At 43.7% G+C, this 12,588-nt stretch overlaps 1 protein-coding gene across 1 annotated transcript in view; it reads right to left on the bottom strand.

The window, feature by feature from the left end:
- Positions 1-685: 685 nt before the first annotated feature.
- MAP3K7CL (MAP3K7 C-terminal like) overlaps positions 686-12,588 on the bottom strand; it is a 98,284-nt gene continuing 86,381 nt past the window's right edge. The window contains exon 6 of the mRNA XM_065422585.1: positions 686-1,866. Coding sequence (XP_065278657.1) covers positions 1,686-1,866 — 181 coding nt within the window. The 3' untranslated portion in view covers positions 686-1,685. The remainder of the gene's footprint in view (positions 1,867-12,588) is intronic.

Raw genomic sequence — 12,588 nt, 5'->3', positions numbered from 1 at the left:
CACAAGGACTACACTGTGAGATAATGATCTGCCCTAAATAAGGGGCAGCACATTATTACATGCCCGTTAAGCATCCCAGGAAAAAAGATTGTGACTCAAACACAATTCCCCTTCTTGTTTTCCTACTGTTCTGGGAAGAGAGTAAACTGCCCCAGGTATAGACCCAGTACAAGGTATGCTGCCCCGTGTGCTGGGGAGATTGGAGCTGAGATTCTGCCTGTTCCCCACCCTGTCCTGTCCCCATACTCCATGAGGAAGTAAGCAGCAGCCCTATGGAACCTACTTTCATGTCTGTGCTGCTACCTGATGTTGTTAGCCAGCAGAGAGATGTAAGGGGGCACCTTGGGCTCCTTTAGGCCTCTGTGCTGCACTAGCTGGGGTAAAATTTGGTGCTAAATAACTTCAGTGAGAGTTGCCTAGGTTAATTTAGTATAAATCTTGGGTCCTACAAGAAGCATGGGGTCAAAGTTAAAGGTTACAGTGAATATCTTACCTTTTGCAATTCCTAACATTTTTAATTTTAAAAGTGTAACCTCATCATCAAATTTGTGTATTTAATTCTAACCTCACAAAAGTGTAACATACTTCCAGTTGAGCAGAGTTTAAAATATGGGGAAGATTAAGGAAGTGAAGGGCACAAAATAGGTTTTTTTTGTATATCCACTTTTAATGAAAAAAATACTGTATGAATAGAAATGGAAGTATAACAAAGGATTTTCAATTGATTTAGGAAAATACAGTGATAAGTAGAGCAAGGAAAAACAGACATTTTAACTCTCAGTTATTCATATATCACTGAACTGCTTAGTACCTACCCTCAGTCATTTCTGTTCCAAAACAGCCTACAAAATAAAAACAAAATATATGGTACTTTTACTGAAGTATTCTCCATTAGCAACCATAAAGTCTTATTTATTCACCACTGTAGTGTCCAAACATTACTTTTCCATTTCTTGCATGCCAAAAAGTACAAATGAATTTTTAAAAGAAAAGAATTTCTAGCCAAGTATATGGCAGTGGAAAGAAAACTTTCTTATCTGTTTCTTCACAATTTAATAACTTGAAAATGATTACTGGCAATATAATTCTTTGATTAAAATGATCGGTTAGTGCTATTTTAATGAAAGTACTTTTTTAAAAAATGTGCAACCTTTTAGAATTTATAAAACAACCTAAAGTTGACATTATCAACATGCCAGATACCTGGAGCATAATCTTGAGCCATAGCCAGATTAGATTTAGGACAATGTCCAAACATTTTAGGCATGAAAAAAATAAAAACAAAAAAGAAAACTAAACTAAAATAGAAACACATGAGTGTGTTCCAGTGTTCCATATATTAAAACTGCCCCTGCTGTATGTCTTAGTATGGTCCAACTCCCAACATAGAGACTATTTATATCAGTTTCTAGTGTGTCCATATCTTCTTAAATTGGAAGAAATATCTTTAGAAAAGAAATCTGATCTACTAGAACATACAATGGGGCTAGATTAGCTTCAATTATGTTACTTGAAATAAAATATCCATTATATTAAGCTACCGGCTGGCAAGCATTAAATCAAATATAGACTTTTATATATTCTGTATTTCTAGTGAAGTGTTACAACAGAACCTTTTTTTAAAACCTCTTGGCCAGCACAAAACAAAGACTGGATTTGACTGCCTCTTATTGGTTAGTTGAGAGTTATGAAGAGCCCTGTCTCTTTTGGTATTGTATTCTAAGCTTTTCCAGTTGCTCTGCACACTGCGTCTGAGCCAGTTTCAATGTCCGATTCTCCTCTGTCAGTTCTGCATATTCCTTAGTCAGCTGAGCAGCATCCATGCTCTCCTTTTCTGCCTGTTCCAGTCTGGCAATCAGCTCCTTTCTGAGGATTAAGAAAACAGGAAGATAAAAGTTGAAGTATGTAAGTGCCATTACCCAGGATACGCTTTTGGACATCAACCTATGGTCTTGGTCCCTAGGAAAGACAACACTATAAGGTTTTGTGTTGATTATAGAAAATTTAATGCTGTTACAGTACCAGATGTATATCCCATGCGTAGAACTGATGATATACTGGACATTTTAAGCAAAGCTAAATATCTCAATTATTTTGATTTAACTCAAGGTTACTGGCAGATCCCTTTGGATGAGGATGCACAGAAAAAAATCTGCTTTCATCACCGATATAGGACTCTAGGAGTTCACAGTGTTACCATTTGATTTAATTAATGCTGGAGCCACCTTCCAGAGGCTGGTAAACCAAGCGTTAAATGGTTTACAGACCTTTGCAAGAGCATGTGTGGATGACACTACAGTATTTAGTAACACTTGGGCTGATCACAAAGAACACTTGGGAACTGTGCTGTCAAAACTCAAAGAGGCCGGCCTAACTATAAAAGCCTCTATAAAAGCCTCTGTAAAACTGAAGTAGCCAGAGTTCCTTATTTGGGACACTGGGTAGGGGAAGGTCAAACATCCCTATGCTTTGAAAGTTGAAGCTATTGTAAATTGGCATATATTCCAAAACAAAAAATAAATCCAGTCTTTCTAGGTCTGGTAAACTATTACAGGCGGTTTGTGTGTGGGTCTGGTGACATTGTCTCTGCCATCACAGATTTATGTAAAAAGACCAAGCTAAACAAAGTCGGTTGGATGAAAGCATGCCAGGAAGGATTTGATAAGGTAAAGAACATTTTGTCTGAAAAGTCTGTTCTAGCTAGCCCTGATTTTGACAAAATGTTTAAACTGTGTAAAGATGCATCAGACATTGGTCTGGGTGCTGTGCTGATGCAAACAGGGGAGAATAACATGAAATACGCAATTGCTTTCTTAAGCAAAACATTTACATCAACTGAATAGAATTAGTCTGTCATAGAAAAGGAATGCTATGCTATAGTGTGGGCAGTTAAGCAACTATCCTGTTCAAAAGAACAGGCCCTACCTGTTCAATAGAAAATTCAGGGTCTTAACAGATCATTAGTCATTGATTAGGCTAAACAAACCTAAAGGCTCAAATTCCAAGCTTCTACACTGGAGCCTCTTCAGGATTTTGATATGGAAATTGTGCACATAAAGGGAAAAGACAACATGGCAGCAGATGTAAAGCGTTTGATACTGTGCCGCACGAGGAATTACTGGTTAAATTAGAAAAGATGGGGATCGATATGAAAATCCAGAGGTGGATAAAGAACTGGTTAAAGGGGAGACTGCAGCGGGTAGTACTGAAAGGGGAACTGTCGGGTTGGAGGGAGGTCACCAGTGGGGTTCCTCAAGGTTCGGTTTTGGGTCCGATTTTATTTAATCTATTCGTTACTGACCTCGGAACCGAATGTAGGAGTGGGCTGATAAAGTTTGCGGATGACACAAAGTTGGGAGGTATTGCCAATTCGGAGAAGGATCGGGATATTTTGCAGGGAGACTTGGATGACCTTGTAAATTGGAGTAACAATAATAGGATGAGATTTAATAGTGGGAAGTGTAAGGTGATGCATTTAGGGATGACTAACAAGAATTTTAGTTATAAGTTAGGGACGCATAGGTTGGAAGTGACGGAGGAGAAGGACCTCGGAGGACCTCGGAGTCCTGGTTGATCGCAGGATGACTATGAGTCGGCAATGTGACGTGGCTGTGAAAAAAGCTAATGCGATCTTGGGATGCGTTAGGTGAGGTATTTCTAGTAGGGACAGGGAGGTGCTGCTTCCGTTATACAAGGCGCTGGTGAGACCTCATTTGGAGTACTGTGTGCAGTTCTGGTCTCCTATGTTTAAAAAGGATGAACTCAAACTGGAACGGGTACAGAGAAGGGCCACTAGGATGATCCGAGGAATGGAAAACCTTTCCTATGAAAGGAGACTCGAGGAGCTCGGTTTGTTTAGCCTAACCAAAAGAAGGCTGAGGGGGGATATGATTGCTCTCTTTAAATATATCAAAGGGATTAATACCAAGGAGGGAGAGGAATTATTTCAGCTTAGTAGTAATGTGGATACGAGAACGAATGGATATAAACTGGCCGTGGGGAAGTTTAGGCTTGAAATTAGACGAAGGTTTCTAACCGTCAGAGGGGTAAAATTTTGGAACAGCCTTCCGAGGGAAACGGTGGGGGCAAAGGACCTCTCTGGCTTCAAGATTAGGCTTGATAAGTTTATGGAGGGAATGGTTTGATGGGATAATGTGATTTTAGTCAAATAGGCATTAACGGGCCATCGCGGGTAAAATGAGAGTCCGGCTGTAGAATCTTGCCTGTATGCTCGGGGTTCTGCTGATCGCCATATTTGGGGTCGGGAAGGAATTTTCCTCCAGGGTAGATTGGCAGAGGCCCTGGAGGTTTTTCGCCTTCCTCCGCAGCATAGGGCAGGGGTCGCAGGCTGGAAGATTCTGTTGTGGGTGAGTCAGCTTTTGTGGCCTGCATCATGCGGGAGGTCAGACTAGATGACCATATTGGTCCCTTCTGACCTTAAAGTCTATGAGTCTATGAGTCTATGCCCTGTCCAGGAAAGAGGGCCCTGACCAACTGCCTCTGGGTTAGCCACAGCTTTGTAAGGGGGAGGTGTGACGGTCTGTACCCCAATGTTCACCCCTTTTACAGGACTATGATAAAGTTTGTACAACAAGTATGCCTTTGAAGAGGCATCATTTGAAAACTCATAATTTGCTGATCATTATTGTACTGGTAAAATACGTATGGGAACATTGTATGTAAAGTTATAAGATTCTACTGTATAACACTACTAAGGCCTTGTCTACACTACACAGTTTTGTCAACAAAAGTCAGGCTTCATTGACAAAACAGTGGAGGTGTACACACAATTCTCCTTCCACCAATTTAATTCTCCTGCTACACCGACATAATAAAACCACCTTGATGAGCGGCACAGAGCTTTTTGAGACAAAGTTAGAGTGACACATTGTCAGTGTAGACACTGTGCTTGTTTATGTCACCCTAAGGGGACTCCAGGTGGTGTCCCACAATGCCCATCATGACCGCTTTGGTAAGCAGTTTCTACTCTGCTGCCCTACAGCCAGGTACAGAGGCCTGCACTCCTCCCCCTTTAAAGCCCTGGGAATTTTTGAAATTCCACTTCCTGTTTGCTTGGCCTGGACAGCTCACATCACATCTTCCCAGCCAACCATGCCAGCTTTCCGCAGCAAACATGCTCCCATCTGGAGTACACAGGAGTTGCTGGATTGGTTGGGTCTGTGAGGAGAGGAGGCTGTGCAGTTGCAGCTCCGATCCAGACATAGGAACTTTGACACCTACGAGCAGATTGCCTGTGGCATGGATGGGAAGGGGCACGAAAGGGGTATGCAGCAGTGCCGTGCTAAGATCAAGGAGCTGAGGCAGACGTACCAGAAAGCAAGGGAGGTCGACCGTCACTCTGGTGCGGTGCCAAAAACATGCCACTTCTACAAGGAGTTGCTCGCCATCCTCGGCAGCAACCCCACCTTCACCGCCAAGAGCCCCATGGATACTTTGAGGGGACTGGAGGCTGCGGCCAGTGGAGTCATTCCCAAAGACTAAGTGGTGGATGAGGAGGTCAAGTTGGAGGATGATGTGGAACAAGCAACAGGCTTGTCCTGTGGCATGGCGAGGTGAGCCAAGACCTCTTTTTGACTCCAGAGGGATCTACCCAGTCACAGCGGTCCGGCTCTAGTGTGCCTGAAGCAAGAGAGGGGAGCTCCGGTAAGTACTCATTCTGCTTTGATAGTGCATGGTTATATGAGCTAGAGGTGTCCTTTATTTTGTTACATGGTGCACATGGGAGAAGAGATTAAAATTAACAACACTTGGTATTGTTTCATCTGCTTCTTGCTCCCCTGTGCAGCTACGCAGTGGGGGCGCTGCGGAAAAGTTTGTTAATGCACACCAACATCTCCTGGGAATCCTCCATAGTGATCTCTAGGAAACTTTCCTGCAGATACGCTACAATCCTTTGCCGAAGGTTCCTTGGCAGAACTGCTTTGTTTCTTCCCCTGTTGTAGGAAACTTTGCTGCACCAATTGGCAATTACTTCTGGAGGCACCAAAGCAGCACACAGGTAGCAGCATATGGAACCTGTTGGAAGCCGCACGCATGCAGGAAATGCACCCCTGCATCTTTGGTTACCCTCAGTAGTGTGATTTCAGCTTCAGTTGCCCCCCGCCTGTGGAAAACGGTGCCAGTATTCAAAATAGTGTCCTTAGGCGCTTGTACTGATCCCCTTCTGAAACCACCCAGACCCTCTCCACCATCCCCTCCCCACATCCCCCCGGCCAAACTCACCATGTTTAGTGCTCTGTTTAGTGCGTGCTTGTCAAGGAAAATTAATAATGAAAGTTACATACACCTCTTTCTCAAAGACAGTGAGTGCACACACAATACTGACTTTGTGTACTGTTTCTTTTGCTTCTGCAGATGTGTGCTTGAGGGCCAGCTCCTACACACCAGCGGAACACCTCCATCAGATAAGGAAGCAAATGAGGAGGAGTAAGGAGGACATGTTTCATGAAGTGCTGCAATTGTCAGATCAGGCTGATAGTGAGCACAGAGCATGGCGAGAGACAAACAAAAAGCTAGAAATGAATAGCCAGGAGAGGGGACAGGGCCAGGAGCAGACAATACAGGGTCAGGAGCAGATAATAAAGCTTACGGAAGACCAAACAGAGATGCTTGGGTCCCTGACTGCACTGTAGTGCTCAATTCCCTGCCTTCCATGCTCTTCCCAAACTCCCCCCATACATTCCTTGCACTTCCTGGCCTGCCACGGTACCCCTGGCACTCCACCCGCAGGGACATCTCCCATAATGAAATCTGGACTTACACCCAGCTGTGAGATCCTCACTTCAGAGAGTGCTGCTCACTGTCATGTCCCTTGTAAGAAATGTTAATCTGGGCATTGCTGTTTAATAAAAATGTAGTCTTACAAATTCAGTGTTTCTTTGTGCAAGGTGGTTGCAACAGAAATTCATACACAGTGGTAATCGCCACATTTGCAGACTACAATTAATGCTCAGGCAGGAATCATTACAGGGATCATTCAATGTGGCAAGTAAACAATGCTTGGCTCAATTCATTACTGAAAGACACATTGCTGGGGCTCATTGTCAAAATGCTGCTTCAAAGTCTCCCTGATTCGAATAGCCCCCCACTGAGCCCCTCTAATAGTCCTGGTGTCTGACTCCTCAAAATCAGCCACCAGGTGATCCACCTCAGAGCTCCACCCCTGGGCAAACTTTTCCCCCATGGTTTCACAAATATTATGCAGAGCACAGCAGGCTGCTATGACTCTGGAAATAGTTTCCTCGTTGAGGTCTAACCTGCCAAAAAGGCAGCGCCAGTGACCCTTTCATCTGCCAAACGGACATTCTTGGTTATTCTGCACTTGCTGAGTTAGTTGTTGAAGCGCTCCTAATGGCTGTGGTGTATGGTTTCATGAGCCATGAGAGTAAGGGGTAGGCTGGGTCTCCCAGGATCACTATGGGCATTTTCACATTCCCTATTGGAATCTTTTTGTCTTGAAAGAAAGTCTCTGCATGCAGCTTTCTATACAGGCCAGTGTTCCTGAAGATGCTTGCGTCACACACCTTCCCTGACCGCCCTGCACTCATGTCAGTGAAACGACCCTGGTGATCCACCAACACTTGCAATACCATAGAGAAATAGCCGTTTCTGTTGATGCACTCCATCGCAAGATGGTCTAGGGCCAAAACAGGGATATGTGTGCCATCAATCGCCCCACCGCAGTCAGGGAATCCCATTGCCGCAAAGCCACCCACTATTTCCTACACATTGCTCAGAGTCACAGTCCTTCATAGCAGAAGGTGATTAATGGCTCTGCACACTTCCCAGCTCCAAACTGATTGGCAACTGACTGGTAGCAGTCTGGAGTTGTCAGCTTCAACACAGTGATCAGCACATGCTTTTCCACCGTTAGGGCAGCTCTCATTTTCACATCCTTGAAAGCTCCACACAGAGTTCAAGGAAGGTGGCTTTGCGCATATGAAAGTTATGCAGCCACTGCTCATCATCCCATATCTGCATCACAATCCAATCCCACCACTCGGTGCTTGTTTCCCGAGCCCAATAGTGATAGTCCACCGGATGCAGCTGCTCGATGAATGCCAACATCAATTTTGAATTGTTTCTTTCCATGGTACATAGCAGGGCAGGCACCACGGATTCCTGTTCAGATTCACAGCTCATGAAATACTGCAGGATCAGCCTCTTTGTGTTCACAAAGCTCATCACAAGTCAGGTGATCAGTGCAGGATCCATGCTTTCAGGCAGAAATGGCGGATGCAAAGTTTACAGATGCAGTTGAAAAACGGCGTGAAACACAGTCAGAAGTCCTTGGAATCATGGAACAGAGAAAACTGCATCATGGGGCGGTGATCCCACCCCTATGATGCACTGTGATCCATTCCCAGAACTCCTAGTGGGAGAAGTTGGCGATTTGCACAGTGGGCTAGCTACCCACGGTGCACTGCTCTCTCTCTCTCAGTGCCAGAGCACCAACTGTGGATGTTCTCTGCCGACAGAAAGAACGTTGTGTGAACATGCACAAGCGATGTAATTACAGGAGTTTATGATCGTCGATGAAACTTAAATCGACTTAACTCTGTAGTGCAAACATGGTCTAAGACACGTTCCAAGTCCAACTAGGGGCTGGCTGGCATAGTCTGTTCCCTTAACTCACCAACCAGTTCAACCCCTTGCTTCAGGAAGAGTTTCCTTTGAAAGTTGCCTTGTCCTTTTCATCATCCTGCTTCTCACAGATTAAGTAACTTTTTAAGCATTTATAGCCCTGTGAGCAGTTAGCTCCCAGTCTGGGCAAAACAATGCTAGCAACTTGGGGGGGACAAGTCTGTACTCGGTGTCCTTATCTGGGGCCATTGTCTTCTTTCTCTTTGTTCTTCCCTCAGCATCCTTTTAAGGTACCTCAATTTATTCATACAGGAAAATCTTATAGCATAATATGGAATAACTTCCCCTTGCTAACCAGATCATATTCTTTGTTAAAAAGCAGAATGTTATTGATTAATTCATTCCTCTTTTCTTATCCTGTACTGGAACAACTATTTTTTTAAATGCCAAAGTTGAGTTGAAGAGAATATTTCTTACTAGGCTGCTATCAACAGGAATTTTGCCTGCCTAAGGATCAAGTGCAAATGAGTAATAGCTAAAAAAATTTAAGAGGAATCAGTTTGTATTAATTTAACTGTATTAATAATTTAGTGACATGAAACTTCCTTTCCATGATTTTCGTCACTTGGGGCCAGCTGAGGTCTTCCTCAGAATGTCTTCCGACTTATTCCATTGGGTGCAATGCTGGACTGAAGGCTTGAGCTTTTTCAAGCTACCACTTCCTAATTTATGAATATTCCAGGTAAATTACTTCAGATTTATTCTTCATTACTTTTCTTATACTTATGCAGTTACACTAAACAGAGATAGAATAAAGTAAGCAATCAGTAACCAGAATCTAATTTCACTGCTTTTCAGCACCAGCAGGTAAAGGATTTGAAATCCATGACAAATTTTAGAGAAAAAAATGTTAGTACTTATGAAAGTCAGACACCAACAATACTTAGCTGGCCTCAAACCAGGGGACGTGCAGGCAGACACTATACAAACTTGCACAAATCTGTAAATCAATATCAATCCTGAATTGCAAAACCTGGATCAAAAGAGACTCTGAGCAAGCACTTTTTCCAACTTGCTCTACAAACAGAGCCAAGAGACTATAACCCCTTCCTGGGTTTGGCTTTATTAAATAATAAGTAATAAAAAAACCAGATAATCAAGATCACCTCAAACCTTCTCCACAAACAGTTTGTGTCTAATGCTCCTTCCCTCACTGCTCAGCCCACACCTTAGATCCTCTTTCCTAGAAAGCCAATTGCACCTCTCTTATATTCAAGTAGTATAAAGAATCGCCTGCCTCTGAGTCAGCAGAACTTATTCTTTTATTGTCAGTATCAACACCTGTTAGAGTGGGGTAATGTTTCAGGCAAACACTATCAGCCTGTTACAAAGGCCTAAGATTAGAATACCAGGGAACTGCTAAATGTTATGAATGGTGTGGTTTACAATGCCCACAAAAGGCTGAGACCACCTACTAATTTTTGCTTGTGACCTAACCCTGGATTTGAACTAAGCTTTCAGAGTTTGAAGGATACCACAATAAGCTCTTGCACCATCTAGCCTTAGTTATGGATGCTTAATAAATAGCTCTAGCATTTTTTAAATCTGTGTTTTCTTTTAGCAGCTACACTGTGGTTAAAAATTAACATAATTGATAAAGCATTTTCTAATGCCGTTGCTAAGACACTTGAGGCTATGAGGGAATCTATAGTTTCCTTTTTCAATGTCCACTTTGTTTTTTCTATGAAAAGCATGATTTACATGGTAAAAATGTAATGAAATGCATGTCTTTCAGTAGCAAAAAGACAAATTAAAGAAACTGGCAGAGCCTTAATGAAATTATTTTCACCCCCCCCCCCCCCCCCCCCCCCCAGTGTTGCACAGTAAAGGCTCTTTTTGTGGCGAGCACAGGTGCCTTTTTATTTAATTCATTCTGAATAAATAATAAATACAAGCAAATTCTGCTAGCTTATTTCTAACAAATAAAAAAACATCAGATATTGGGGTGGAATGTACCTTGTAGGCATTGCCCCTTCATGGGAGTGGTGCACAGTCGCTCCCCCCCACCCTCTCCTGTGTGAGGATGAGGAAGGATTATGCCTCTGGATATGTGACTTACAGGGGCATGTGCCACCCCTTAGGAAGATGTAGCATGCACGTCTGCTGGCTGGTGGCAGGACCACAGTCCTACCTCCTCATTCAACATTTTGGGGCTGCTTTGACCCATAGGCGTAGTTTGACTTCTATATTTGGGGCGGGGGGCAGCTCCAGTCAGGCCAAGGGGGCCACACGTGAGGGGAAAATTCTGCACCCGCCTGAGGCTTACAGTTTGGGGGGAAGGTGGGGACATTGCCCATGTTCTCATCTCAGGGGGAACTAACAGAGTGCAGGGATTGCAATGAGCTGGCTCCTGCTTGGGAAGGATATTCGAACAAGGACCAGTAACAATCTGGTTTTTAAGCTATAAAGGCAGAGCCTGTGGTCATGCCACTTACAGCATGCTTCAGCTGTGTAGTCCTAGCACATCTGAGCACTGACCAGCATGGCAGGACAAGCTGAAGAGTCTTTTGGGATTAAATGAAGCCAGCATACCACTCTGATTTGGTAGTGTTTTACAACCTTTTTGCACAAGTGCAAATAACTACACAAGGTGCAAGTGAGTGGAGAATAAGGCCTAAACTGGGTAAACTGAGCAATCGTCAGAATAGGAGGTTGGTGGGTTTGGGCTACACAGCATTTTTAGGAACATCCACAGGTATCAATGAAATCCTCTGCTCAATGTACAACAGCAGTCAAAGAAAGCAAACAAGATGTTAGGATGCATAAGGAATAGGATGGAAATTAATATAGAAATTATATTGCCATTCTATAACTCAATAATGTGGCCTCATCTGAAACACTGCAGTAATGGTCACATTTTAAAAAGGAAACTGAAGTACGAGGGGGTTCAGAGATAAGTGACAGGAATGATTAGGAGCAGGGAAACTCTCTTATGAAGAAAGATTGAAAAGTTTGGGACTATCTTAAAGGAGATGAATAAGTGGGACCATGATAAAAGCATATAAAATAAAGAACAGCATAGAGAAGGTAATTTAAGGGCTTCTATTCTCCCCCTCTTGTATTACAAGACTAAGAAAACGTTCCATGAAATTGAAAGGTGACATGCAAAACTAATCAAAGGAAATAGATTAAAAAAAACAAAACCACACAACACAGTTAGTCTGTGTAACACATTGTCATCACTGAGACTAAGAGGATCAGACATTTAGAGTATGTCCACACTGCAATATAACACCTGCAGCTGACCTGTGTCAGCTGACTCAGGCTATGTCTACACTACAAAATTAGGTCGAATTTATAGAAGCCGGTTTTATAGAAACCGGTTGTATGCAGCCGATTGTGTGTGTCCCCACATAAAATGCTCTAAGTGCATGAAGTCGGCGGACCGCGTCCACAGTACCGAGGCTAGCGTCGACTTCCGGCGCATTGCACTATGGGTACCTATCCCACAGTTCCCGCAGTCTCCGGCGCCCATTGGAATTATGGGTTGAGATCGCAATGCCCGAATGATGCAAAACAGTGCCGCGGGGGGTTCTGGGTACATTGCGTCAGGCCCCTCCCCCTCCGTCACAGCAACGGCAGACAATAGATTCGCGCCTTTTTACCTGGGTTACCTGTGCAGACAACATACCACGCCAAGCATGGAGCCCGCTCAGCTCAGCTCACCGTCACCATATGTCTTCCGGGTGCCGGCAGACGTAGGACTGCATTGCTACACAGCAGCAGCAGCTAACTGCCTTTTGGCGGTAGACGGTGCAGCATGAGTGGTAGCCTTCATCGGTGATCGGGATGCTGGTAGCTGTGGGGCTGGCAGCCGTAGGGCTGCATTGCACCAGCCCCTTGCCTTTTGGCAGTAGATGGTTTATTACGACTGGTAACCGTCCTCGTCGGACAATCATGGATATCAGTCATAGTATATTATTT

The sequence above is a fragment of the Emys orbicularis genome, chromosome 1 (genome assembly GCF_028017835.1).
Source record: "Emys orbicularis isolate rEmyOrb1 chromosome 1, rEmyOrb1.hap1, whole genome shotgun sequence".
Taxonomy (NCBI): domain Eukaryota; kingdom Metazoa; phylum Chordata; order Testudines; family Emydidae; genus Emys; species Emys orbicularis.
Note: the sequence above shows the minus strand (reverse complement) of the source record. Positions and strands in the feature narration are given on the sequence as shown.